Source organism: Anopheles coluzzii, chromosome 3 (assembly GCF_943734685.1).
Source record: "Anopheles coluzzii chromosome 3, AcolN3, whole genome shotgun sequence".
Lineage (NCBI taxonomy): Eukaryota > Metazoa > Arthropoda > Insecta > Diptera > Culicidae > Anopheles > Anopheles coluzzii.
Genome location: NC_064671.1, coordinates 47,098,612 through 47,125,328, shown reverse-complemented (window position 1 = coordinate 47,125,328; position 26,717 = coordinate 47,098,612). Strand labels below are relative to the sequence as shown.

Below are 26,717 nucleotides of genomic sequence, written 5' to 3'. Positions count from 1 at the left end.
GCCTTGTTCGTCTAATGCTTAAAATCAAGCATTTTTTAGCAAACTTACCTGTCGCCTGATGTTTTGCCTCATCACCTCTCACATCACATATATGAAATAAATAAACATCTCGCTCAGCTGCGGGCGTGCGAGCACTATGAACGGCGATCCTATGCGTTGCACAGTAATGTAAAACCTTTCTGCTATTAATAAAATAACACGTGTACCCATTATCTTTTGATTTTCATTCAAAATAATCAACAAATTGAGCACTTCTATTCCGCACCAACCACCAAGTTGTATACATTTTCACGCGTCCATGTGCGCGAAAGAGACGGTACGACTAATCGAGCTAGAGCATGGCTGGCGAGTAAAGGATGGTTAGAGAAAATGAGCGAGATGCAGCTATTTTTGAACGTCAAAAACCCTCGCCTTGTCCAACGGGGCCCCGGATGAACGAGAATCGGCTGTGTTGGAATGATTTTTTTTATTCTGCGTATAATAGCCAGCGAGAGCGGAGCGTATGTTGTGCGTTGTGAACTAGTTCCGAGGTTTCGATTATTAAAAGAAGAGTTTTGTGTCCCGAGATGTATATTTGAAGCCTTTGCGTCGGCCTTGCGTGCTAGTACCATACGGGGTAATGTTGTGAAACTGGCTATCTGTTGTAGCCACAGGAATATGTGTTTGTAAATAGCGTTGCGTATCAGTAGCTTGTGCCATAGTATGGGTGTTGTGAAATGTAGTGGGTATTTTTAATGAATGATTTTCGTACAATATGGAACAGAACGACAATTGTGAAATACGCTTACCTGCTACAGCATAAAGAATCTGTTGTGTCCCCTTTCCGCGAAGTGTTTCGAAGAGTGTTTGTGAAGGAATTAAAACGCTTTTTTGCGCGAGGGGTGACTTGTGCTGTTGGCCGAAGCGCGTCTTTCATTGTTTAGCACGGACGCTTTTTCTTTCTTTCTGGTGAAGCTCTTGTGAATGTATAGAAATAAGGGCGAAACAAATTCAACATAAAAAAATTGTTTTCAATACGTGTTCCGAATGGCGTGCGGCGCGTGTGAGTGTGTATAAAACCAGAAAATATTTGCTTCGTGTCTTTTTAATACACATTTAAGGGTACTGTAAATCTATTTCTAGTGACGCAAATTGTCGTGCTCCAATGTATGGAGAACATATTCCGATACATTGCAGTTCAACGCAAAAATGGCAAATAACTGTGCTGCTAGGTGAATGTACCAGTGTAGAAAGATTGACCAGAGAGAAAGATTGAGTGAAAGCAACGAAAAATAGCGGCAGTCGTGACACAGCCGTTGGTTCATAAGTTCCGTTGGATGACCTGTTTCGTGGCGTTGCCATAGTTACAGAGTGCACCCTTCCATAGGCATCGCTGGGTTGAGCGAAGGCAACCGGATCTTTCTGCGATTTAGATCAGCCGCTGAGTGTCCGCAAATGTGTGTTCACGTTAGTGCAGTGTAGCAGCAATTTCGTTAGTTTTCCACTGCAGGTTGAAGGCCGAGAAAACCATTCGGATTTGAAGATTTGATAAAATAAGTTTGTCATTGAAAAACCCGTACAAATAGGGAAAATGTGAAGTGTGAAAAATTTCACCATTCTTCTCTAGTGTACCTAGTTGCGATAAAACCCCACGTCGATCGGAGACAATCCTGGGCCAGAGTTGCAAGAAAATGAATATAATGGTGATAAGATAAGGGGTCGTGTTTGTTGCGGTTTTTTTTCACTCGCTTTGTATCCCCCGTCCATCGGTATCAGCAGAAGAACCACCAACCGTCGTCATACCATTATCGAAAAGGGGATTGCGCCATGGCCATTGAACAGCACGTACAAATGGACACGGACACATCTTCAGTCGTTCCGCAAACGTAGTAGTGTGTTGTGAAATTCAGGAATTCCGGGATTGCAATCAATCGATACTTGTGAATCGTCACGTTCCTGCAGTGGCACCACAAGAGGCCATTGCAGGAATTGCGACTACTTGATCGGTTGTCTGCATTTAATATCGCATCAACAGGGTGTTGGTTGGCTGAACCGTGCTTGTTCTAACCATTGTACTCTTTTCCCTAGCTCCATGAGCCAACGTTCTGGAATCATTCATCGCACCGAGCCTGTGACCATCGGCTTCAACTAAAGTTCATTCGGCTGCTTTTTTCCCTAATCCGGAAATTTAATCGTAATGCCGCTTCCAAAGGAGCAACAACGTGCGTAACCAAGGAGATAATCGTGAAACAACGTGTTTACAATAACGTATGACGTGTCCTCTCTGTATCTGTTGTAGCGTCAGCCTGATAGTGAAGGTAAAGCGCGTGCGGCAGTTTGTTGTGTGTACCCTTCGTTTTCCTTGCGATTAGATTTCGCGTTGAAAGTTGGTGTGCGCGTATTTGCAGCCGCGAAAATGTGTGTATAAAGTTCGTTTCCCCGTCTGTGTGTATCGCCGTCATACAAAGGTGTTCGTCGTGCAGTGAATGCATAGAATTAGCTAGTACAGAACGGTTTTAAAATTCAGTTCACAATATGTATCGCCAGGAAATGCCGTGCGTAGCAATGGATCTATGAGCCGGGAATGATAAAACCATCCAAAGCTTGCAAATCACACATACAGTGAGCTGCAGGTGATGGATCTTTTGTGTAAATAGCACAAGCCTAGCACGTTCCTGATTGTGTGTAAAGAGTAGTGTTTAAGTGTTGATTATTGTGTTAGAATTTGAGTTGTTATTAAGTTTTGTTGAGATTCTTAAATCTAAGTGCGTGTTATCACGGATAAATATCGACGGTTCCACAAGTGTTATACTAAGCGCAGCTTTTAGTGTTTTTTATCGCGGCATCGTGCACGGTGCAGAAAATGAATACACATAATACGACCACGGTTAACGTCGCACCATCGGCCCCGGTGGTGCACATCAATGAGTTACTACCCCTCCTGCACAAACCGGACGAACAGGTGGGTGGATCTGTTGGTTTCACCCCCTTGGTGGCAAATGTAGCCGGTTCCGATGGAGCAGCAATTTTAACTGGGGCTTCAAGCGTATCGGATTCGGCTTCCGAGCCAGTTCGTGTGGATCCTGATGCAGGCGCTGGTTCAACCGGTGCACCAAATGTGAATGTGTCCCTTGTAGCCAACTCCAACTTGGCCATATTGAATCGTCTGCTCTCCGCTCATATGGGAGCGAGCGGACACGGCAGCGAGCAGGGGCGGAATAGTGGGGGCAGTGGGTCCTCCAGCAGCAGCGGCGGCAGTTCAAATTCCAGCCACAAAAAGTGTCCCTACCATCGCCAATGTTCGAGCCATCATCATCTGCATCGGCATCTGCAACATCAGCAGCAGGCGGCTTCCGGAAGTTCGTTTGCTCCCGCTTTTTGCCGGTATCGAAATGATGGCTCGAGCTCGTCCAGCAGCAGCAGCAGTAGCAGTAGCGGTAGCAACGGCAGTGGCAATGCTTCGGCAATTTCGTACCCGATCCGAGATGCCATCTCGGCGAACGTTTCGCCGCCGCCGGTAAATGCGGTTATACTTGTCGATCGGTACCTGCTGATGGAGCCGGTCGAAGGAAACAATCTGTACCGGTGTTACGATATAAAGTCGCACGAGGAGCTCGTCTGCAAGGTATGTTAAGTAACTATCATGTGTTGATTAGTTGTAGCGTGCTACCTGTTACAATTTCCAAGGACAATTTCTTACGATATCGCATCACGATTGTTCATCTTTGTGCTTGGTGCATACCTGGGACTAATTGTTTGTCAAATTATTATCGTCGTTAAGACTGAAGGCCGTTAAGTTTTATATGGCCTCCATAAATGTTAAATGCGAAACAATGAGTATGTTTTAATAGCATTTTAATTAAAAACCCTATATGCGGTTTGTATGTTGGTAGAATATACCTGGACATTATATTACCCTGCAAATGCCCTAGACACTCAACACACGAAATATTTATAACAAAACAAAAACCTGTATTTGCTGTGCACAGCGATGAATCATTCTTTTTTGCGTCGCATGAAGCTGCGTCACCTTGGTAAATGCGTACATAGCTCAGGCTTATCTTCGCAAGTTTCTAAATTTAAAAAGTAGTCCGATAAGAACCGGGTGTATCGGGAGAAGATAATATGGTTAGCACTCGTAGGGTAACAGCTTTTATTGCACACAACACAGCATGCATTCAACTATCTAAATCCAATTTCAGATTGCAAATAATCCGTGTTCCAACCTGCTAACGGCACATTTCCGCCTGGATGGTCATCGACACGTAAACTCGCTGCACAAGGTCATCCAAGGGAATAATCAAACCTATCTGCTGTACAGTCCGTCCGAGGTAAGTGAAACCTTAGTTTTAACCAGTCTCCAGCAGAGTTTAAAACAGGCAAGATCGGAGTCTTAATTTAAATTATTGTCTTTTCCCCATTTGCCTTACATCAATCTATAGGGTGATCTACATTCTTACGTACGCGTGCGTAAGCGGCTTCGTGAACCGGAAGCACGGCGACTGTGTCGTCAAATGTGCGAAGTAGTCAAAAGCTGTCATGAGCAGGGCATTGTCTTGCGAGATCTCAAGTTGCGGAAGTTTGTATTTGCTGACCGTGAAAGGTAAGTAAAGGACTTTGAAAAAGTTTTGCGTTGAAGAAGGTATTTCGTCGTTTCGCCTTCGTTGGTTAAGAAACGCTCTGGTGGGCGCATCGAAACGAAGGGAGATTGTCTACCATAAATGAAGCGAAAGAACGGAGCTAGAATATGAAACAACAGTTGAAACCGGATAGGAATGATAACTTTTTGCATCGTTGTCGCGTGCGAAAGGTTAGATTTGTAAAGCATGAGGCAGCATGTTTTATTCGTGTCGTAGGAGGATTGTAAATGGAACTGGTTTCCTAATGGCAATAGCCAAATGTTCTCAACCAGTTTTATACTAAAGGATTTTAAGTGTTTGTTTAATATGTCGCTTGTTACAGTGACAAGCGTCATATTAAATAAGTAACAAGAATTATTTTTACATCATTCGCCATAGTTTGTGCTGACCTGTGAGCATTGCGGCAGGAAAAATGTGCTACTTTAGGCTGTCGATCGGTATCTTGCCCATAACGTACACCGGAAATGATTCATTGTTGTGTAGTAAGTTGAATTTATGAGCGGTTGCGAACAATTAGATGCGAAAATATGCCTACATTGTGTGCCAAGTGTTCATTCAATAAGACAACATGCCTAGAACACGACCGGTGAAATGTGCTCGCTGGTTTGAAGGCGTTTGCGCTTAAGCACAATATGGAAACAAATACGAGCACGAACAGTTCCCACGTTAGGGAAGTGTGCGCGTTGTTATTCATTTGGCAACTTGCTATGAGATTACGCTTATCAAAGACAAAAACATTTTATCGAGACCAGACTGTTTGGTGCTTGCGGTTGGGACTAATTTCGCCGTTTCTTTGCTTGCTAGTTTGACGGAACGTCCCCTGCACACAGTACCAGTCAATTGTCCCACTGCGAAGGTTATGGGAGTCTTTAGGTAGTGATGCAAAATGTATACCTCATGAACTTCCTGTGGCCTAAAGTGTGTCAATCACGCGCAAAGTTGCTGCGCACTGATCAGATCATAATTGCTGGGCAACAAAACACAGACAGCTGGGAGTTAATTTCAATGTGTGTGGCTTTTCAGATTGAGCAGCAGTTGTGCTATACCATAATTGACTGTATTGTTGGACTGCAATGCAATAGCAGTGATCTTGTATGTAGTGAAGAAGGAGGTCAGCCAATAAAATAAGCGTATACTAATAGTACTCGTGGGTGCGCGACAATATAAGACAAACAAACATGTCTAATGTGTACATCCCAATGTTTTGTTGAAAAAAATGTAATTTTCAAAATATTTCAAAAAATTTGATAGTATTTCATTGTAAATTGCGAACAGAACTGCTGATGAGTACATAACTTTATATACATAAATGTGATGCAAATATGTTTTTTATCGATGTTTGCTCATGCTTAGCAAATATCTCTTAATGCAAATCAATCACGTAATGTCTTGAATTCTTCAAGTTGCTCTCGATTGAGCACGCATTCAACCACAACGATCATCACCCAAGGGCAAGCGAAAGGTTTACACAAAGCGGCATATACACGTTCTATGAAAACTTCCACCAAATCAAACCAATCCATTTTTTTGCACTGACGTCTTTTTGACCAATTAAAAAGCAAAGAGTCGGCCGGGTAGAAACGATGCAAGGGTCAACAAAGTTCTTTGCTAGGGTTTATGTATGGTTTATATGTGTCTTTATGAAGCAAATTAAAACCGAGTGTAGGGAATTTCCATAAAATTTGCCGCTGCCACGTGTTGCATGTTATATGTATCGGTATGTACGCAATAACTACTGTGCGCGTGTCAGGGAAGAGCAAAGGGCTCGGTTGGCGCTGTAGTACAACGAGCAATAAAGGGGACCGCATTTCTGCTTACCTAGCTCTCACCCCGGTCGAAACCCGGTGAACCGAGCTAGTCTTTTGGTACTTAAACACGCGTCGCTTGGGAGTCATTCTAAGCGCGTGCTGCGATGATATTCTTCCTTCGTTCCCTCACTAGACCGTGAAAGGTCATCATTATTTTGTTCGCCGCTCAAACAGGTCGCTTGCGTGTTCGCACAACATGCAGAAGAAACTAAGCAAAATAAAAAAAAAACAAGATTCCTGTTTTGAGGTGAAATCCTACGGTTTTATGAACTCAGATTTTGGGAGAACAGGGTTTCGAGTTTCACAGCAAATTGCAATTGGCCCTTTTCGCTACATAGCCAGCCTTGGTTTGTTCTGATTATTGTTTTATGAGGACAGCTCGCTACTATTTTCCACCAGTTGGCAAATTGCAAACCTCCACTGCTACTTCTTTGCTGGGTAGTAAACTGGAACAGCGGAACCTTGAAAACTATGGTTCAATGAGTCTGTAGCCTTTATGCGAACAGACCGGCCACCACCAATGAGAGCGTGATGCGGGTTTTTTCTCTCATTCTTTCCCGCGTGGTTGAGCGGTTGTGTCCTTTCCTCTTCGCTCCGTTTTTGTCTCGTTAAGCGCTCGCTTGTGCTGTCCAGGTGGGCCTTGGGTGCGGCTTGCTAACGGCGGACATACGGTTCTGTTTTACTCTGGTTTTTTTTTATGCTACTTATTTTTCTCACCCAAAGCAAAGCACAATACAGTTGTAGTCCGATGCTGGGGTTTTGGGTGGATTGGCTGAATGCATTGCCTTTGGCCATATGCTCTATGACCTCAATAGCGTGGCCCCAGTATAGTGGTAGTGCAGTGAACAGACCATTATAAGCAGGGAGGGAAGCGGTAAATGTAAGGGACGGGAAATCGAGAGGAAATAGAGTCGCAATCGTAATGGAAATCATGTTTCATGGCAAGTGGTGGTAATAGAGAGACGAGGCGCGAATAGGAGAGGTGTCTGAAAATCGGAGCACGTGTATGTAATGTCGTTCAATGAAACGTGGTTTATTGATGGCAAATATGCTCACGCCATAGGTATGCTGCGAAGTTTTACTTTGTCGATTTCTTGTGAATGATTTAGAATGACATAAGGTAATATGACATACGTACCACACTGGATATAGTTTTACTTAAGTGTAATACTTTAAATTTTAAATGATGTTTTAATAAAATTTGTTAAACGCAAAAGCAAAAAGAACAGTGCAATAGAAGAAAACATAAGCGTTGTCATATACAAAGATCGGTACAAGGAGTGAGAAGATAGATTCGGTATCGAATAGAGCTGAACAGGGACAAAAAGAACCGGTTAAAGCAGGCTAGCACGTGTTGCAACGTGACATTGGATGCGCGGTGTAGCGGTTTCGCCGTCGCAAACGATCGTCAAAGTTATCGCAATGCCAATAGAGAGACACCACACCGAACCGACGGACAGACTCCGCGCTGCTGCCCGCCTAGACAACAGCAGCTCCAACGCGCACAACCACAAGCAACGAAAAAGCCGTTGTTGGTGTGTTGTGCCACGGCGCGAAAACGCGTACACTCGCTTCGGATATGTGAGACCACTACCAAGCTCTGTAGTAGTGAACAAAACGGCGTTCAGTTTCTGAACGTGTGTGCCGGTGTGTTGGAGTATACCGAGGTCAATTGCATCGTCTGCGTTCGTTTGAAACAGCAGCATGAGAAGGAGGAGGAGTAGGAGGAAGAAGAGGATGCCGCGGCAGCTAGATTGTCGATTGGGTGGCATTCAGCATAATCTTCTCACCTAATACCACGCTTCTGCGCCCCTAGTATGTAGTAGTGTTTGCCTACGCTGTTCGATCAAACGAAGCATAGTGGAAGGGAGACGAAGGATTGAGCAAGGAAGCACGCCGGCGTACGAAATCAAAAGAAAAAAGAGACAGAGAGAGTGGGACGCAATCGCGACACGAAGGTAAACCGACATCTCGCAATTCTTTCAAATAATGGAAGTTGATCTTTACCGTTGAAACATGCGAAACAAAAAGCGCCAGCACACACACCCAAGGGTAGTTGGTAAGACGGACGATGTCGCGATACTCTATGCAACCATCTGTTGTTACATTTTCTGTATTAGGACACGTGGTCTCTTCATTTTGGTAACACAAGAAATAAATTTGTAGGGTTTAGTAGATTGTAAAGTATATTTGGGTGTTTTTAAAACTCGAATCAAGCGGATTCATTGATCCAGCTATATATTGCTGCGGGTGGAGCTGCTACTTTCGGTGTGTGTTTGTGTGAGTGTGTGTTTGGTTCGAGCCATTGCACAACACCCAGAACAGGCCGGTACGATGATGTCGATAACTGACCTTCGCTGCTGCGGTTGTTTCGACGGCGGCTATATTGAGGTGTATAACAAGAGGAGGAGTGCGTTACCAAGCTGAGTGATGGCAGGTAGTGGCCGGAGTGTACTAATTAGTACCCTTGAATAAATTAAGTTTAACAAGCTGGTACTACACTGCGGCGCCCGGAGCAATGACAACGAGTGAGATGGTCAGCAGAGAGGTGAGGATTGGTTAGAAGGACAGACTCTGCATGATGCAATTTTGATGTATTCAAAAATCAAATGAATGTCTCATATAAAATCTGTTCAGTGTTTAGTTTTACTATCATCGCGGCTGATCGTATTATGTGAATGTTTTAAATACATTTCTAGTAATATTACCAATCCTAATGAGTTAAATTTGGATACAGAGTATTAATGTATGCTGTGTGCTGTAGCAGTGCAGTAAATATAGTAGAATATTCATAATTTGTAAAATTAATTAATTTCACCACCTCTATGGCTGTTATAGCAACAATCCTACATTGGTTTATTCATTCGTATTCAGAAAACGTACACAGAGGACAGTATCATCTCCCTCTGGATGCCAATTGTATGACCAACAATGTTGGAGCAATTCGGTTTTTCGATTTGAAGGTCTCCTATGAGCTACGACATGATGTGGTGGGGCTTGCAGTCTGCCAAAGAGAGGAGTGCATTTGACCGAGATCAAGACCACCGAAAAGGCCTTTCGTCTGGCATTTGTCCACACCATCCAGTTGGTGTCAATGGTGGGGCGGATATTGAAGCTGTAGTTGCAATCGCTGAGATGCCCTCCGACCACTCTCTGCCCACGATACCTCCGAGACATTGAAGAAGAGAACAATTTGAAGACAACAATTGCAGACGTATCAGCTGAAACTGCTAGTAAAAGGGAGGTGGCACAATGCCGCGAGAAGGAAAGAGATATTTGACCATGACCAAGATTGTGTTCAGGCCGCCAAAAGTTGGTGTGCGTGGTTGTGTAGTAATCCAACGAAGAGAAAGAATAAGTCATATAAGTCGAGGTCGCGATCCGTATCTAATGCTTGCGGGCTGCTGTTCGTCTTAGTGGAAGATGCATAATTGTTTTTTAAACCTTAGTTTTCTTTAGTAGAATAACCTTGGAGTTAGTTTTGGTTTAATGATTTAAAAATAAGATTGAATACGAATACACGTCGATAAATTATTCTATATTATACTACTTCCATCAGTCCAGTAGGATTTTTTTTGTTAGAAATGTCTCTCACAAACGGATAATGTATGGTTTGCTTGTTATTCGTTGTACTAGACGATGAACTACAATGCGCCGCATGCTTTCCGAGTTCTAAGTAGAATGCGCTATATGCCTTCGAATGTTGTTGAAGCTACTCTTCAGCAAACCGATGAGTGTTATTTATTAGATTAACAGCAATTAGTTCGTTCTCATTACCTCATCTACTAAGTAAATAAAGTCTTGTCCATGAATTGCTTAGAAAGGTACGGCGAAATGAGGTGGTACGAGAGGAGGGCTCTTGGAACACGATCGCGAAAGGGCAGTGTCGATTCCAAATTGAATTAAAGTGAGGAAAAAGTATGGTGAAATAAAGAAAATTAGATAAGCTTAATTCAATAAGCATAAATTTAATAAGTAGACAACTAACTTCAAAGCATAACACGCAGAACACGTTAGTGTGTGCTTATGTGAGAGCGTGTGTGTGTTGATACGTATGTAATTTATGTGTACGACAAACTTGGTTTGTTTGTGGTTCGCCAATCTCGCTGTTAATTGAATCGAAATATAGGCTATCTAAGGTAATTAACTCCCAGCCGTGTATGTGTTCAGCTGCGCTTATTCGATTAGAGGTGATAGCGTAACAATGACGGGCTACAAATCGAATGTGTGGATTGTTTTGTTTGTTTGTTTTTTTTACTAGACAATCCTTATTCATATTATTCTAAGACAATTCATATGCGTATACCTAAAGCAACTTTATCTGTGATATACTTCTTAAAATTAAATGAATTATGGGTAATCGTTTCAAGAAGATTTATAAGTCGTTTTGGAGTTTAACAAGTGATTCAAATTAATTCGAAAATATGACACACCGTTTTCATTTGGTGCACTGAGTGCTTTGAACTCTAGCAGCACTTTTTTATATGCTGAATTATTTGTCAATATGATAGTTTTTTTCTTCTAAAATCTCTTCCGAGATGCGAGAAGCTAGAAACGCAGATGGCCGAATAGAAAGTAAGTTCGTTCACCACATCACTCAGGATCACAAGAGAAGGAGGAGGAAATAATGGTTAAAGGCAAATAGTGGTTGAGAACAGAACCCGTGGGAAAAAATTACAAATCCTATCGCTTGAATCCTGGATAGAAATCTTACTGTTGCCGTAATGGTTATACTGCAGCAATAAAAACCACCCACATATGTATTTGTTCGGATCGTTCCCGCACATACATACATACATAATATCGTACTCTGTGGCTCTGATCCGTTCCCGACTGATCGTTTCGATAAACAGAAAGTCGCTCCTACTCGCTGATGTAGGAACCTGGCGGCTGCAGATGTTCAATGCTACTACCTTCAAAAAGCTTGCAGAGAATGATCACAGTTTGGGTTTCATAGCACAGGCTGCTTGTTTGTAATACTTTACATTGGCGTACTGCGTGGAATGCACGCACCCGGCGAGAGTCCTGAAAGAAGAACTACAAGTCTTGCACAGTGCAACACTGCTCTGCTGCACATGGTGTATTCTATTTTATGGGACTACAATTTATGTGCTTCTGCATGCGATGTACCAAACAGTGGTAAAGAAGGATGAGGTTTCGGTTTTATGAAGCCACGCTTCCGCCTAACCTTACACTGTGCAATGTGCACATTCGATAACCGATTTGAGAAAACGTTTCTTTCATTCCTTCTGCTCATTCGTATGAATGCTACAAACTTTTGCTACCTGAGTCCTTCGAGGTCAGGAACAGCACCTTCATCTTGTTGTTTTTTTTTTCAACAAGGGAAACCGTATGATGCATCACATCAGTACGGTAACCCAGGAACTGCATAGAAATAAAAAAGGTAGGCATTGTTACCATCACATACCGGTGTTTGCTCTGTTCAGCAATAGGACAGTGCGCTAGCTTTGAACGTATGAATCCTCACCGTTGCCATATGTTGCTGGTACGATCATGTGCCTGCGAGGATATGAATGTTGAGGGAGGATTTTTCTCGTTCCCTTTCCCATTCTCTCTTCGTCAATCTTTAGATCCTTTTTTTGAATTCCAGGACACGGTTGACTAAATGATCTAATGGAAGGGTCCTGGTTATTGGGACCCAGAAAAAGGCAAAATGCGGGTGACAAAGGCAGACGTGCCCATGTTTCTTGTCTTGCGGCAGGCATTTCGTCTGCCGTTATATGATGCCCTATTTTGATCGAGAATCATGAACCCGAAGCGAATAAGCGACCTAAGATGTGAGCAGAGTTCCTATTGATCTACCTGAACGCTGGTAGCTATCGATATAAAAGCGAATATGAAGAGTTCTTCACAAAATGAATTACCTTTAAGGTCGTGGAAGCAAGAGATGGAAACAACTCCGGCATTCTATTTTAACATTACTGGAGTTCTTGAGCTTTGAACAGATGTGCACAATACGATTGAATGTGTTTATTTTTTGTATGGAGATTACCTGACACAATGTAGGAAATAGGTCTATAAAATGTTAAAGTAGGTCCATTTAATCATAAAAATTCGGTAGAACTTGAAAATTGAAAGAAAAATGGAAATCAAACTGTCATAAACTATAGACCTTCTTGATGTAATGATCGGTAGCTGAGCTATAGGGACTGATATAAACTTACTAGATAATCAATCCTTGATACTGGGGATCGATCTAGATGTGAATTGTACCACTAGCATAATTACCGAATTCATAGTGTCTTATGATCTTATGGACCACTGGATGACCGCTGTAGGTGCCATTTAATGACATGATCAAGCCAGTAAGACAAAGAGTTACATGGGGATACAGTTTGCATTCTCAGATTGTTCGTCAAAATGATCAAAATAGTTTTAAAGAATGTGTTCATACTTTATGAATATGCATAACTCAAAACTAATCTATCTTATTGCTTGTCCAATCACCTAATCTGTAATTAATTATGTTCACGTAAAACTGTTAGCTTGCCACAGATGAACACTGGCAAAATGTTTAATTGCATAGCTGATCGTGGTGTAAAAACTATCATCCAATCCCTCTTTCTTCTAGCTGCACCTGCATTTGATTACAATTTACTTTGAGTTCAGTTTTCACCAACCCAGGCAGGGCGTGCTCGGAGATTTAACGAGAGAAAGACGAGAGTGCGAAAGGCTGTACGTTGTGTTGTACGTTCACTTCCCTGTTGCCATCGCGTAGTGCGTTTGTGTATGCGTGTGTGGTGTGACTGAACGGGAAATAATTCAAAGTGCGTTGCAGATTATGTGGGCTACCAACGTTTTGAAAATATATGTAACGCACTGTGATTGGCAATAGTGTGCTTTTTCTTCTATCTTCCGTATGTGACTACTTCGTTTCGTATGCCGGTCGGTCGGTCGAGCATTTGATCGGTGTGGGTTTTCCTTTTTGCTCACCTAACCTACTGCTTCATGGCCGTTCGTTGATGTATTGCTTAACGAATGCAATTGATTATTAAACTGTGTGTGCAGCAGTCCGAGCGCTCGGTGGACCCGCGGGCCGTAGTTTGGAGACTCCTTTCTTTGCAGACCTTATGTGAGCTTGGTTGTTGATCATAACATCAAAGACTTTCGTTTTCGGGCTGGTAAAGACAACAATTATACGATCTAATGCTACTAAATTCGACGTTGGTTACTAGACACAACACTAGTAAAGAGTGAGAACAGGCAACTTAATGATTTGGTAACTATTGAGAGATTCGAGAATTTGCTTTAACTGATACTCACAAATCGCATTCAATCTGTTAGTTCAACTGTTAGTTATACTATAATTATCTTTAAAACTTTAACTACTCTCTAGCTCTATCAGGGAAAATAGGTAAAGAAATTACTTTTGATTGAAAACATTGTGTAACGGTTTTATGCTATTCAATGAAAATCCAGCACACAATGCTGCGACCGACCAGGAATTAGACCCAACCATTCAAACCTAAATCCATCTGACTTCACTGAGCCGCTTTCCGCTTTTCACATGCCCTGAGAGAGAAAAGGTGAAACTATCGATAGGCCGCATAGGGCATGGTTGGCTTCAAAGAGAAGAAAACCTCGAGATAGTACCTGCTGATGATGATGATGATGTTCGTTGAAACACAACGTAACTTTCTCAGGTTTTCTTCCGCGTAAAGGCGAAGTACGCTTTAGGGGGTAGTAATTTGTTAGGCCAAGTGTGCTTCTTCCTCCCAGGTACCAGAGCGCAAGCGTTTTTCGCAATTGCATATTTCTGTGTTGCTTTGAATGTACAAGCTCTGGCAAGATTTTCTGCTTTACGCTTTGCTCTCTTTTCTTCGTATACCACACCGGCATACGCTGTAAGAGTGCGGAAGCAAACATCACGTCTCGGTTGGTATGGTCGGGGTAAGGGTGGCATAGCATTGTGGCAGGATGTGAAGTGAAGGCAGGAAATTTTAGATAATGAACAGGAAATCAATGAATTCCGGGATACGTAACATGTTTTCAAGTGCTTACCGAATTGAAAGCCAACAGGAACAGGAACAGAGTCTATCTGATAATAGACGCTATGTCCCGAAACGAAATAGAGAATATAATGCTTCCGAATATAATCCGATGACAAAAGCAGGAAGAGATGCAACGACCCAAATGCACTACACAAGTGTGCGTCTGAGTTTATTTATTATGATTAAAGTAAAGCAGTAAAGCAGCAAAGATCGAGGCGAAGAAACCATTTAGGTTTTAAGATCAGCTCCTGGTTTAGTAGAGCTGTTATGTATTGCAAAGTATTTGTACTACTATACCAAGTGGGTGCAAACATATTTTCAAGTGGCAAATCACACCCATATGAGCAATACGACGGTGGTAAGCGCCAACGGCCATAAATAGCTGTAACATTCGCCCATGTGTCAAACTGCGTCGAGACGTGGCCCAGTCACCAACACCTACCTTTATATCTCCACATACTACTTGTTGGACTGTCAATAACCTCTGCCGACTTGAGCAAGTAAGAGCGCGTTCGTTGCAAAAATGGCATCTCGCTCGTAATGACCACGATCGTGGTTTTTATGCACGGTCGGTGACGCGTACAGATCAGTGTCCACCAGCGCAGTACCATTTACTTACTAAAGGCCGACATGGATTGGAGGGCAGTATTTGCTGGAGCTGTTTTCGATACTTTCCTTTGTACACTCCCTTTTGCCTGGGTAGATTGATCGGACACCCGCGACATGAACGTTTCAAGGATTGGTTTGTTTTCTTTTTCACTGTATTGCCGCAAATAGTTGTTGTATAAAATATAACAACAAAATCAAGTATTAGTATATCTTTTACACTCCATAGTTAATTACTTATGAAAATGGCTCCAAAACAACATCGGATGGTGAATGAATATTACAAAACCACAAACGAGTCAGAAATATCTTGTGAGCTACACGATTCTTCGCATCCCATGTATACACACAGCTAAGACCATGGGAGAGCGTGTTTGAACTTGAGCGCTCGCGAGATTATTTCGCCAAGTTGGTTGGTTCGCGTGTGCCGACGATCACACTCAGCAATGGTGGACGGACCCTCCCAAAGGTGGCCGTAGGTGTATGTACGCAGCCATACTTTAAGCGCACAGAGTTCGCGCTGTTGCGCGTTTTGCTAGCGATGTAATGGAATGATGATGGTATTCGAGCATTTAGCAATATTTAGCGTATTGCACCGGAGCGTGTGTAGTCTCGAGCAGCGGAGCACAGCCCGCCGGATTCGAAGAGACACATTCATAGACAACACGCTAGAAATACTTCCATCGCACCACCACATAGCGGCGAAACGTACAGAACTCAGTCTATTTACAGTAATCGCAGTGGGATCCATCTTCGCCTGAGGATTGACTTTCTTCTACATACTCACCACGTTCTAGGAGTGAATGATTGCAACATTCTCTGCCTTTTTTTGCACTTTGTGCTGGCGAAATAGTCGCAGACGAATCATCGTCTTCTCCAAAACCCTGCCAGCTCTTCTGGTGCCCAGGACGGAGGAGGGCGCAAATATAAATCACAACTTAGAAAAGAGTTCGCAGAGCTATACGACGACAACGGGTGCTGGCTGGCAAGAAGTGTACTTCATAAGATAGTTGTTGCTCGTACTCGGCGAACGTGCATGGGTCGTGTTCTTTCGGTTGGACCTTTTCACGTGCGCATTGCATTAGCATGATGCAATGCTAATATACGTTGCCGCACTCCACCACTACTCCGATGACGCACTCAGTAACAGAGCCAGCAGAGGCCGAAGGAGAGAACGAGAGAGGAGAGACACGTTGTCATAGTCGACCATGTGGAATAGTGACGGCAGCGGCGGCGACGCCGCACAGTTGGTGGCGTAGAATTGCGTTACTCGAATTTGGTTGAATGGTACGCGCGAAGAAGTAGCGCGCTCGCGCGGATTTGGGAGCTCTCGTTTGTGTACGCTCTGGCGTAAAATGTTTGTGTCCCTTTTGCTAGTGCCCCTTTCGCTCCTGCTTGTATGGCGGGACGTTAGTGCGGGTTAAGAAACTTACGAAATGCATCTTACGTGTGTGTACGCCACCACCCCTTTTCGGGTGGTGGCAAAAGAGCAGCCAGCAGTGCCCCATTCGGTGGCGTGCGGCACATGAGAGATCAACATTGACTGGCCGGAGGTGTGTCTGTTGACATTTTTTGCCGAACATTTGCCAAACAGCCCGATAGATTGTACATTTTTGGCCGAAGGGTTATTTGACTCGTTGATGGTGATTTTGAAATGCTCGACTGTCGTGAGATTTGTTATAAATGTAGAATGTATTTGATTCAAAATATGTTTTATTTAGCATGCTCCCAACCATACTCCTGAGGTGGTGGTAAAATGTTCTTTTAATACGCTTTTTTGAGATATGGAAATCGTCGCAGTTTCATAATATAACGCCATAAGGTTGAACGTGTTGCGAAATTCTAAAGATTTCACAAAACGTTAGCCTCGGCTATTCGTCCTTGAATTTTTCATTGTTCCACTAACCACTATGACTGTTAGGATACCTAAAGAAGGATACGTGGTGCCGTCCCTCAGTCTTATCTATCATCCTCTGTCCGTGGTTTACGTATGGTGTAATGTAGGGCTGCCGTGTGAGTAACAGTTTATTTGATTCATTTCATGATGTTGCGAAACGTGGCGCGCGCTTTTTCGCCTTCGACGTGTATAGTACGCTCCCTGCCGCTCGATTCGAAATACCGTAATGCTGCGGCGGTGGTGGTGTCGAGGTTTACGAAGCATTCAGGTTCACAACCCGGTGCGGTGCGGTGGTGGCAGCAGGATGAAGCAGAAAGAAGGAGCTTGGGCACCAAAACTCGATCGCGCTTGTTAAAGGACCGCCGTACGCTCGGATGCCGATTGACGACAGCGTTCCGATTTTACAACAACGCCCAAGCTAAATCCGTCGTGCCGTGTGGTTGGGGTTGTTTGCTGGCTTACTCGCGATTTATAATCATCCCGTATTTTGTCACAACGAGGGGAGAGATAGGTGGGTCGGAGGTGCAGTGATTTTTTTTGGTTGCAAATTGCGAATGCTTTATTGCTTCATTTGCATTATTTTATTATTGCACGACACTGGATCGCGTTTGTTGCGCACAAAGTGTTGACTTAATTTGATGCTCCCTGTTGCTATTCATTTATCGTCACGGACGAGGTCATTTATCGTAAAACAATTTAATCGAACGCATGGTACGCAACTTTCGGTATATCCGTTATCCGTGAAAGCTAATTTTAACGCAATCGTAGGACGTACAGATTTTTGCGGAAAGTATTTCCGCAGGTATATTTTTACCTTTTTATGCGAAAAATTAATATTAAAGACGCAACGACACAACGTTCGCTTTCGATGCATGTATGCTATCCCAATTCAGCAAATTAATGGCAAAATATCCGGCTTCCGGTAAGGTGGCGGTCTTCCATCAAACAACTATCCAATCTTCTAACGCATGTTTGATGGATTCAATCAACCAACAATATATAGTATATTCTTTTTTATAGTGCTTGCACGTGCTTAGAGTAAAAGAAGAGGGCAGCCGCGTATGCATTGCGTTGACCTTTGATTGTTTCATTTCAAGGAAAACCGTGGAAAGGAAGATGGTCCGTCCGGTTGGTAGTCAGTGGCGAGGGCACTTAAGCGTAAAGGTGACGGCGCGTGACGCACCACCACTGCGAAGAGGTGGTAGAAACCGCGATCAAATAACGCTTGCTCGCTGCTGCTGCACTGGGTGGGGGAAGCTCATTTACATGACAACAATCCGGCATGTTTTCACCTTCGGCCAAAGCAGCAGCGGCCGGCAATGGGCACCGGATATAATCGAACGGTGAGGCCGCGTGGCTGCGTGCGCGCAACGGTGGCGGCGGTGTGTGTTTGGTGCAGTAACAATCGAAGGAAGGCAAGCGGCATTCATCGGCATCGGCGAAAACAGTGAGAATTAAAGCGAGATAGAGCGAGCCTTTTGGATGGCCGATTGGAAACAACTCTCGCAAAAAAAGAGAGAAACGATCTTCTTTTTTATTTGGTAGCTGTGGTAATGAAATTTCAGTGTGAAACAAAAGCTGCGTGGAGGACACACCACCACCACTACTCCGCGGAGCAGTGTCGATCTCGCATTAGATGTCGAAATTGGTGATCGTATGTTTGTTCAGGGGCAAAGACACTGTTCAGTTGACGATCAGAGAAACATTAAAACAAAAACAGGCCAAAATGTTTCGCATTTGAGAACTTTACGGCTTATGGAATATTAAATATTGGCGGCAGTTACATATGTAGACTGATCAGTAGTGCGGTCATGAAATGCAGAATGAAAGTAGTCACTTAGAGGGAATTCGCCAAAAACTGACTAGCTAATAGAAAAGTAAACAAACAAAAAAAAAAACGTCACAAAAAGTGATTCCATTGACGATGATCATTGCACCACGGCTAAGCACGTGAGCGCGCCAGTGAGGCAATCGAGAAACATGGGCGGGGGGACCCAGCCAACCCTGAGGGCCAAGGTAGCGGTCGTGAAATTGTTATTTACACAATAACGAGTGTTTTTGCAATAGACTGCAAGGATATATATATATATAGGAGACGCTACCTTCGAGTCGACCTTTTTCCAGCATTACATACATTTTCGGTACAACTAAGAAAAAGACACCGCAAAGACAATGCGCGGTTGAAAGTTTCATGCACTAATTATAATTTGGCCCTGAGGTGTGGTGGCGAACAATGAGACTAAAAAAACCTGATTGTCACCTCCAATTTATTCTTCTTCAATTTACAACACACGTGATCACGTTAGTCTTGCAGAGACGTATGAGAAACGATCCAAATCCGGTCTTGTAGGAGCTGGACCGTTTACCATTAGTGCTTCTGAACGCGCTTACCTTACCTAAATGTTAAATGGCATAGATTTCACATTCAAAGAACCTCCAGATTTATTTTATCTCCAACGCTGTCGCATAAAAAAGCGTTTTATTTATCTTAATCGCTCAAAACAATATATCTTCAACTACATAACGTTTTCTCATGTGTGTAATTGGTTTATCTTTTTGCAGGACGCAATTAAAGCTGGAATCACTGGAAGATGCCGTCGTACTGGACGATCCGGCCGAGGATCTGCTGCAGGATAAACGTGGCTGTCCCGCCTACGTGTCGCCGGAAATCCTGCGCGTCAATACCACGTACTCTGGCAAGGCGGCCGATATGTGGTCGCTAGGCGTTATACTGTATACGATGCTGGTCGGCAGGTAGGGCACTTACTACATCTAAATCTAAATGCGGAAGTACCTAATTACACAGGAACGAACGATTGCGACCGGAGTCTTTGTGGTGGTTTTGGAAGAGAAGCAGGCATAATAGCAGATGATTATTTGCGATCAAAGCCAAGATGCCTTCGTAGTTCCGATTATTTCGATCCGATGAATAAGTTCAGTGATCTGTTCGGACGAACAAGTAGAAACGGTATTTCTAACTATCGCACCCATTCTCATCGTATAACGCGCTGTATTCTGTCTTAGAGCTCCAACTCCGCTGTAGGGCTGATCAAATATCATAAAATCAAATCAAATAACAAGTTGCAATCTCACTACGTACGATGGTGTGTTACCATGTTTTGTTTTGTTTTCTATGCCCGTGACTATGCACAATGTACGCTTAATCAAATGGACAGAACGCATGTTTCATCATGTATCAGCACAGTGATTTGCTCCATTTCGGCATTGCAATTGTGTTGAGCGAACAAAAGTGATGATAACACTTTGCAGAGCGATAGTACCTTGCCAGAGCAAGATAACGGACAAGTGTCACGTGTCCATCCTCAGCATTGCCTCTTTACAGCAAGAGACTGATTTCTTTCCACGCTGAGTGCATTTCTCTAATCCGTTCGGAATTCCGTTCATGCAAACCAAATTTACCGTAGGGTGGTGTGTTCGCTTAAGCTATGATGCGACTGCAATATACACGTCCTAACCTGCCCGAACACGATGTTTCGAACGCATTTGCCCGGTGTCACGATGATGACTCCCCAGAGAATTATGCCAGTCGTTGACTTTCGTTACGATCGTTCGTTTCCGTGGTTTTCATTATCATCAACTTAACCGTTTATTGCCACGGCGCGATGGCAGAGAGAAATCACGTTGAAACATGCTTACGACTCTGTTACTCGGCATAAAGGCGCGCTACATCATGGGGTGATTGTGAGCCACTGAACTCCTGAGTCTGAAATCTGCCAAAATGTACCGTAAAATGTTCGTCTGCTTTGGGGTCTGCTGGTATTTTCAGGTATTTCTTTGCCGTTAGGGGAAGGGGGGTTTCCCCCAAAAAACATTCTATGACTACGTCATTATGATGTGGGGCGTGCTGACATCAGTTCGGAGAAGAGAACGAGCATAATTTGAACGTTGAGAGAAGATTATTTACGGTAGAACGTATCTGCTGCTGTCTTGACTCACTCTTTAGCAATGCAGATGGACAATATATAGAGGATGACGCTGTGGTGTATGACTCATTCACTGAGGGACATTGTTGTAATATGTTTTGTCATATCCACTGAGCTTTCTGTTTATTTGATTTTGAACTCAGTGCGTATACAAAAAAGCAGTATCAGACCCCATCCCCTATTTTAATAACATGACTATTTTGTAATTAAATTTAAACCAAAGATATATATTTTTAATGGTGGTTGTTTGGTTTGATAACTTACAGGTTGTATTAATGTGTATAATTTTCCGCAAGATTCACTTTTAGTAACCACGAACCGTTAAAAGCAGCAAAAAAAAAATCATCGGTCAAAAACGTTTATTTTTGCTACCCTTGAGTAAGGGAGTAAGGGAAGAACTGACCAAAGGGCAATAGCCGATGCCAAACGTAGTAAAAGCGAAGGAGATGCACAAAGAAAATAAAGCAAAACACGCGCAACGGGTAAAAGCGGGGAGCCATGTTTTCTTCAAGCACAAGATGTTGTTGAGACCAAAAGCGTAAGCGAAATGTTAGAGAAGCGTGCGTAGACGCAAAGAAGCGGACGGAAAATAAGCCTTTAGCTGGTAAAGGATAAGAATTACCGAGCGCAGGATACGATCAAGAAAGGAGCGCAGAAAACAACGTCGGGTGGCAGGTGCACACGCGACCACATTTTGTTTTTGGCTTTAATTTACGTGCGTCGCGCACACATTCACACATACCGGCACAGGAACTGCTGTCTTTTGTCGTTCCTAATAATGCCGGACATCCTCTTTTTTTACCTTTGCTTTATTGACGCTGTCCAGACTCGGATTAAGTTGCACTGAACAAAAAAAACGAGCTCGCGAAGCAAAGATGATTCGCGATAGAGCAGAGGTTGCATCTGCATCTGCTTACGACGCAAAGTTCGTTGAAGAGGTAAAAAAACATCTAATGTGACTCCAGGAAGCAGACAATTTTACTGACATCAGTGAACATTATACAACTGCCCATTTCTAACTGTTCGATTTAGTATTGTCGTTAACGACAATGATTGGGGCATTTTTATTACACAAAGATAATGTTTACGCAAAGAAATTGTTGGTGTTTGTGTGTGCAGCAATATTTAGCTGTAAAGAAATCGTAAAATGTCTTCTAATCGCACAAGTTTTACGTTTTTATGTTGTAATGTATTCCGATAAAAAACCAGCGTTGTTTGGTTCATTTCAAAGTTGACACTGTTGTGTAGTGATCGTGATCAAATAATCATATCAATGAATGTGACAACATTCCGTTTACGATCGATCGCGATCATATCACAGCTGCCATCGGATGACCCTGAAACTACATTCGAAACAAGCTGTACAAACCGAATTCGGTCACATTTTCTACATATTGTTGAATAGCTACTGATAAACTGTTGTAAACGGCGGATTGCTAAACCATTTGCAGTTTGTGCTGTGTCCCAAAACACCACGCTTTAAATTTAGTGATTTGTTATTTGTAACATCGCATCTATTTTTTTTTAATTATCAACACTGCTAGAAAAATGAAAATTAGTTTAATTCTTTGTTGTAGTTTCAACGAAGAAGCGGCTCATTTTTTTCTCTCAGAAATGAAGCCAAAATGCATAATTTTTGAAACAAAATCCAGCTCAAATCCCTGAACAGCTTAACCCAATCATGCGTGTGCGTGTACGGACAGCCGATAAGCATCTGTGCATTTTTGAGTCCGTGTATGCTTGTATGTATGGGCCCTGGCCTGTACGTCAAACGCCTGGTGACCCGGGTTCGATAGAACGGGCACAAAATATGAAAAGAAATGCACTGATCGAAAAGAAACCGTGTAAAAAAACGGGCAGATGTGTTTCTGTTCTTCAATTCGGCCGTGTGTTTTTTTGCCCCTCTCCATTTCTTACCTTCTGATCTTTCCACTGGCCGTGGACAGTAGGGGTGTAGAAGCGGTGCACCACCAACTGTACACCATAAAACAGACGAAAGGATATTAAACATCACCGTTTTTCTTTGGCTCTTGGTGTGTGTACTGTGTTGTGTGGCGTCGGGTGATGGCATCCCGGTAGAGCCTGTGGGCTCAAAGATAAACGCCTAGGAAGGATGCAAAGCAACGAGGAGAACGATGGCGGCAGTACGTTAGCCAGGAGGAGGAGGAGGAGGAGGAGGGCACATAATGATGAAACACATGTTGCTTGCCAGTTTCCTGTTGCTGGCAAAGGATACGTAGCCGGCTGTGCTGTGTTATCCTCATCGGGACACACTGTTGCACCGTACTACGAAGCGAGTGTAAGGATGTAGAAGAAAAGGAAGAAAATAACTGGTGTGGCAGGGTGGCGGCGGGTGGACCGGACTTTGCAGCAGACGAGAGCAAAGCCGTTTGCATTCAAAAGCTTGGTTTGGCAGGAGAAGATGCTTCGCTATGATACAGGTTTCGCTCTTACTCTGCTACCGTCAAAGATCTTACCGAAGGCTAAAAAAGACACAGATGCACGATCGCAGCCACAGATCCAGATCCTTTGCTTATATCCCATTTGAAAAGTGATGCGTTACATTTGAGGCCTGTTCTTTCCGTTGCTCACACACGCTCTTGGCGCGGATGACGTGAAGATGAACGGAGAGAAAATTATGCTTTTCTCTGATTGCCACTTCTTTTGTGTCGGTTTCTCTTCGCCCCGATGCTCATCATCTGGCGAAGGTTGCAATGGGAGTCCTTTCAGAAACTGCAATTATGTTGGTCCACCTGCCGTCTGTTGGAATTGTTGTGTACCATGCGTATTTTATAGTTCATTTTTGCGTATGAATTCGATCAAGCTAAAGGAACGCATGCTAGTATTAATCTCGTGCTTAGTTTAGCTTACGTTTTCATTCGATCTTTGAGCGACCTAATAACCAGCTCTATTGTAGGGATTCGGTGATATAATATACCTTTAGTGTATTCTTCATTGTCATTTTTTGCTATATAAAATTGCCACACTCAACCGAGTAGGCCCCTGGCACGTCGCAAGGAGAAAATACCTTGTTGTAGATCAATGTAAATCAGCATTATTGGGGTGAAAATACGGCTATATACGTGCCGTAGCAATGGAATAAATAAATAAATAAATTGCCAAACTGAGAAACTAATTATGGTTTTACAATTTTCTTTATTGCAGGTATCCATTTAACGATTCTGAGCATGCATCACTGTTTGCCAAAATTAGCCGCGGACAGTTCACTGTCCCAGAGTGCCTCTCGTCGAAGGCACGCTGCATGATACGTGCACTGCTCCGAAGGGATCCGGAGGAGCGCATCGCATCAGAGGACGTACTTCATCATCCATGGTTGCTGCACGATGATAGCAAGGACCACGCATATGGTGGCTTGCACTCCAGCAGCCGTTCCAGCAGTAGTGGCACCGCCTTTGACGATCATTGCGTTCCGGAGTGGTACGATCCAACGGACGAGAACGACATTGGTGGTGGCAGTTCGTCGTCTTCATCTTCATCACGAATGCACTATTCGTTCGCTACGGGGGACGCCTTCGATAACTAGACTGTTGTTGATGCACGGCGATGGGACCCCGGGGCATTAGCGGACGATAAAGACGATCAGTTCTTCCTCTCAAGCACAAAAACGATGCAAACTATTACCAGCCTGGAGCAGATGACTAGTTGTTTCAGGATTTCACGGATAAATGCTGTGATTGTTTGATTTATAAGAACGATAAATAGCGGTTGAGTGGAACTAGTATCCCCGCGAACGGTCATGCAGTGAACATGGGATAAAGCGATACAAGAAAAGCAAGCTGATTGGCATGTAAAGGGCATACACACGCACTTTTAAATGTAAAAAAATCTAATCCAAGCTAAGTAGTATCATCGATCATTGGCAAGCGACTTACCGAGGTTGTGTGTAAAGATAAATGCAGAAACTTGAGGAAAAAGTAACAAAATTTTAACATTTACAGAACAAGCAAAAATCAAGAAACCCGAGAATTCTAGAGTGGAACGAACTAGCACCACTCGCGACGCTTGAACTAAACTTACTATGTAAATATAGTTCACAATGGCATTCGATTCCACTTGAAGATGTTCGTACAAATTACACATAGTAAGTAGCTAGTTTCTGTTTAATCCCAGTCAACGCGCATGATAACACGGGCAGTCCAGAAGCGTACGAGAAGCAGTAGTTACTTACTGCTGCTCCTTGTACTTTCAAACAATGCCCATTAAAACGTGATCCGTCGTCAGCAAGCGAAACTGTGGAGCAACTTTGAATGATAAATGGTTGATAATGGTGTGTTTCTTTTAAGGTGATTAATAATTTATTGAAAGCTTTACTCTTGCTCTTCTTTTAATTTGCCGCACTAGTGCAATTTATGAACAAGGTAATTGAAACGTTAACGTTCGTGTACTACAGCGTGAGCACGTATTGTACTTTAGCGTTTGCTTTTACGATATTTTTATTTGTCTGCTACCGCTTAGGGGAGTGTGTGCTCACATGCTCTGCAATAGTTTATGTCGGTTTATAATTGTTAACAGAAATGTGCATTGCCATTATTAGTAACAGCTCGTAACAGCTAATGTTGCGTCCTAGCACGGCAGATGTTTAAAAATATCCCAACCTTATGAATGTTGAAAATCAGTACAGAGAAGGAAAAACAAAAAGCTTAAATGATTGGCATAACGATAGTATGCTTTGTGATAAAATGGAAACAAACAGTTGAAACAAGTTTGTAGAGTAGTAGTTTACTCCAAACAAGAACTTTCTTCAGCATTTGTTCCATTAATCCTCTCCTAATCAATCTTCCTGGCATTGCATTTTGTTGCAATCAATTGTTATCAGCAAAAGCACTGTCTTAGCGCATACTCAACTTGGTTTGCAAGGCTCCTCATAGAGATGTCAGCAGAGTTTGCACGACATCCACTGCAATTCTATGATTTACTGGCCATACAATTGATATCTTCACTCAATACTTCACTTTTGGTTATTTGTTTTTTTTTTTGCACCAAACTGCTCACCTAATTCAGTGGTGCAGATGTGTGTGTGTGGTACATGTACAAACGTAACAGCACACAACAACAGCGTCCATCGACAATTTGCAACATTCGTGTGCAGATTACTCTTTGCTGCACAAACCACAATTCTGTGTACAGCAGAACAATGTTCAGAGGTTCAGATGAAAAGATTTATTATACAACAAAGTAGATGCGTAATGGTGTTTCCCTCCTAGTAGTTAGAGTACGTACGAGATTTTGCAATTTACAAATACTACAAAAATCTTCCAAATGAAGAAAAAATATTTTTTTCTGCCACTATACCTATTAATAAATAAGATACAATAAAAAAATCTTCCCAACAAACGAAGTTAGTGGTAGGGTGGTATGCTAGACAGAGAAATACCGCGCTTCTATCCCGTGCGCTAATAACTACGTTTGAGGGTAAGCGCAAAACACAACAAAGCGTGTTTTGCACTATCCAAACTGTGCTATTTGGCCGTTTGTTCTTCGTTGTTTTGTTTAAAGTTTTAAGTACCAGTAGAACTATCAACAATTGTGTACAGCGAAATATATGGAGATACAGGAATTCCGACTTATGTCCAAAAGTAGAGTGGATGTTAGGTTTTACGAATAAATTAAATTTGTTAAAAATAAATTTTATATGCATAACTCAATTCACTAATGAAAGAATATATTTAACTAATAACCATTTTATTGTACATATTTATTGCACCCCGATTAAACAGGTAAAACAACTATTAGTCATGTTTAAAGTATCGTAATTAACGGTTACCACCATAACGGCTGTTTTGGTGGAAAAGAAGCTAACATTATTTTCC

General features: G+C 42.8%; 1 protein-coding gene across 2 annotated transcripts; it reads left to right on the top strand.

The window, feature by feature from the left end:
- The first annotated feature begins 454 nt into the window (after positions 1–454).
- On the top strand, positions 455–26,533 carry LOC120955279 (tribbles homolog 2-like). 2 transcript variants are annotated; one of them, XM_040375998.2, is made up of 7 exons: positions 455–616; positions 2,068–2,201; positions 2,279–3,604; positions 4,182–4,310; positions 4,422–4,582; positions 19,505–19,696; positions 24,052–26,533. In XM_040375998.2, exons 3-7 carry the CDS (start codon positions 2,843–2,845, stop codon positions 24,428–24,430), a joined length of 1,623 nt encoding a protein of 540 aa, XP_040231932.2. In that variant the 5' UTR covers positions 455–616; positions 2,068–2,201; positions 2,279–2,842; the 3' UTR covers positions 24,431–26,533. The 2 variants fall into 2 exon arrangements, with proteins under 2 accessions (XP_040231932.2, XP_040231931.2); XM_040375997.2 differs by lacking the exon at positions 455–616 and adding an exon at positions 1,032–1,985 and having other exon boundaries at positions 2,068–3,604.
- Positions 26,534–26,717: the final 184 nt, after the last annotated feature.

Excerpts from the sequence above, each read along its gene's own strand:
- LOC120955279 (XM_040375998.2), top strand. The coding sequence starts at position 2,843 with ATGAATACACATAATACGACCACGGTTAACGTCGCACCATCGGCCCCG. Across the intron at positions 4,311-4,421 it reads TGCTGTACAGTCCGTCCGAG|GGTGATCTACATTCTTACGT; the intron begins GTAAGTGAAACC and ends ATCAATCTATAG. Across the intron at positions 4,583-19,504 it reads GTATTTGCTGACCGTGAAAG|GACGCAATTAAAGCTGGAAT; the intron begins GTAAGTAAAGGA and ends ATCTTTTTGCAG.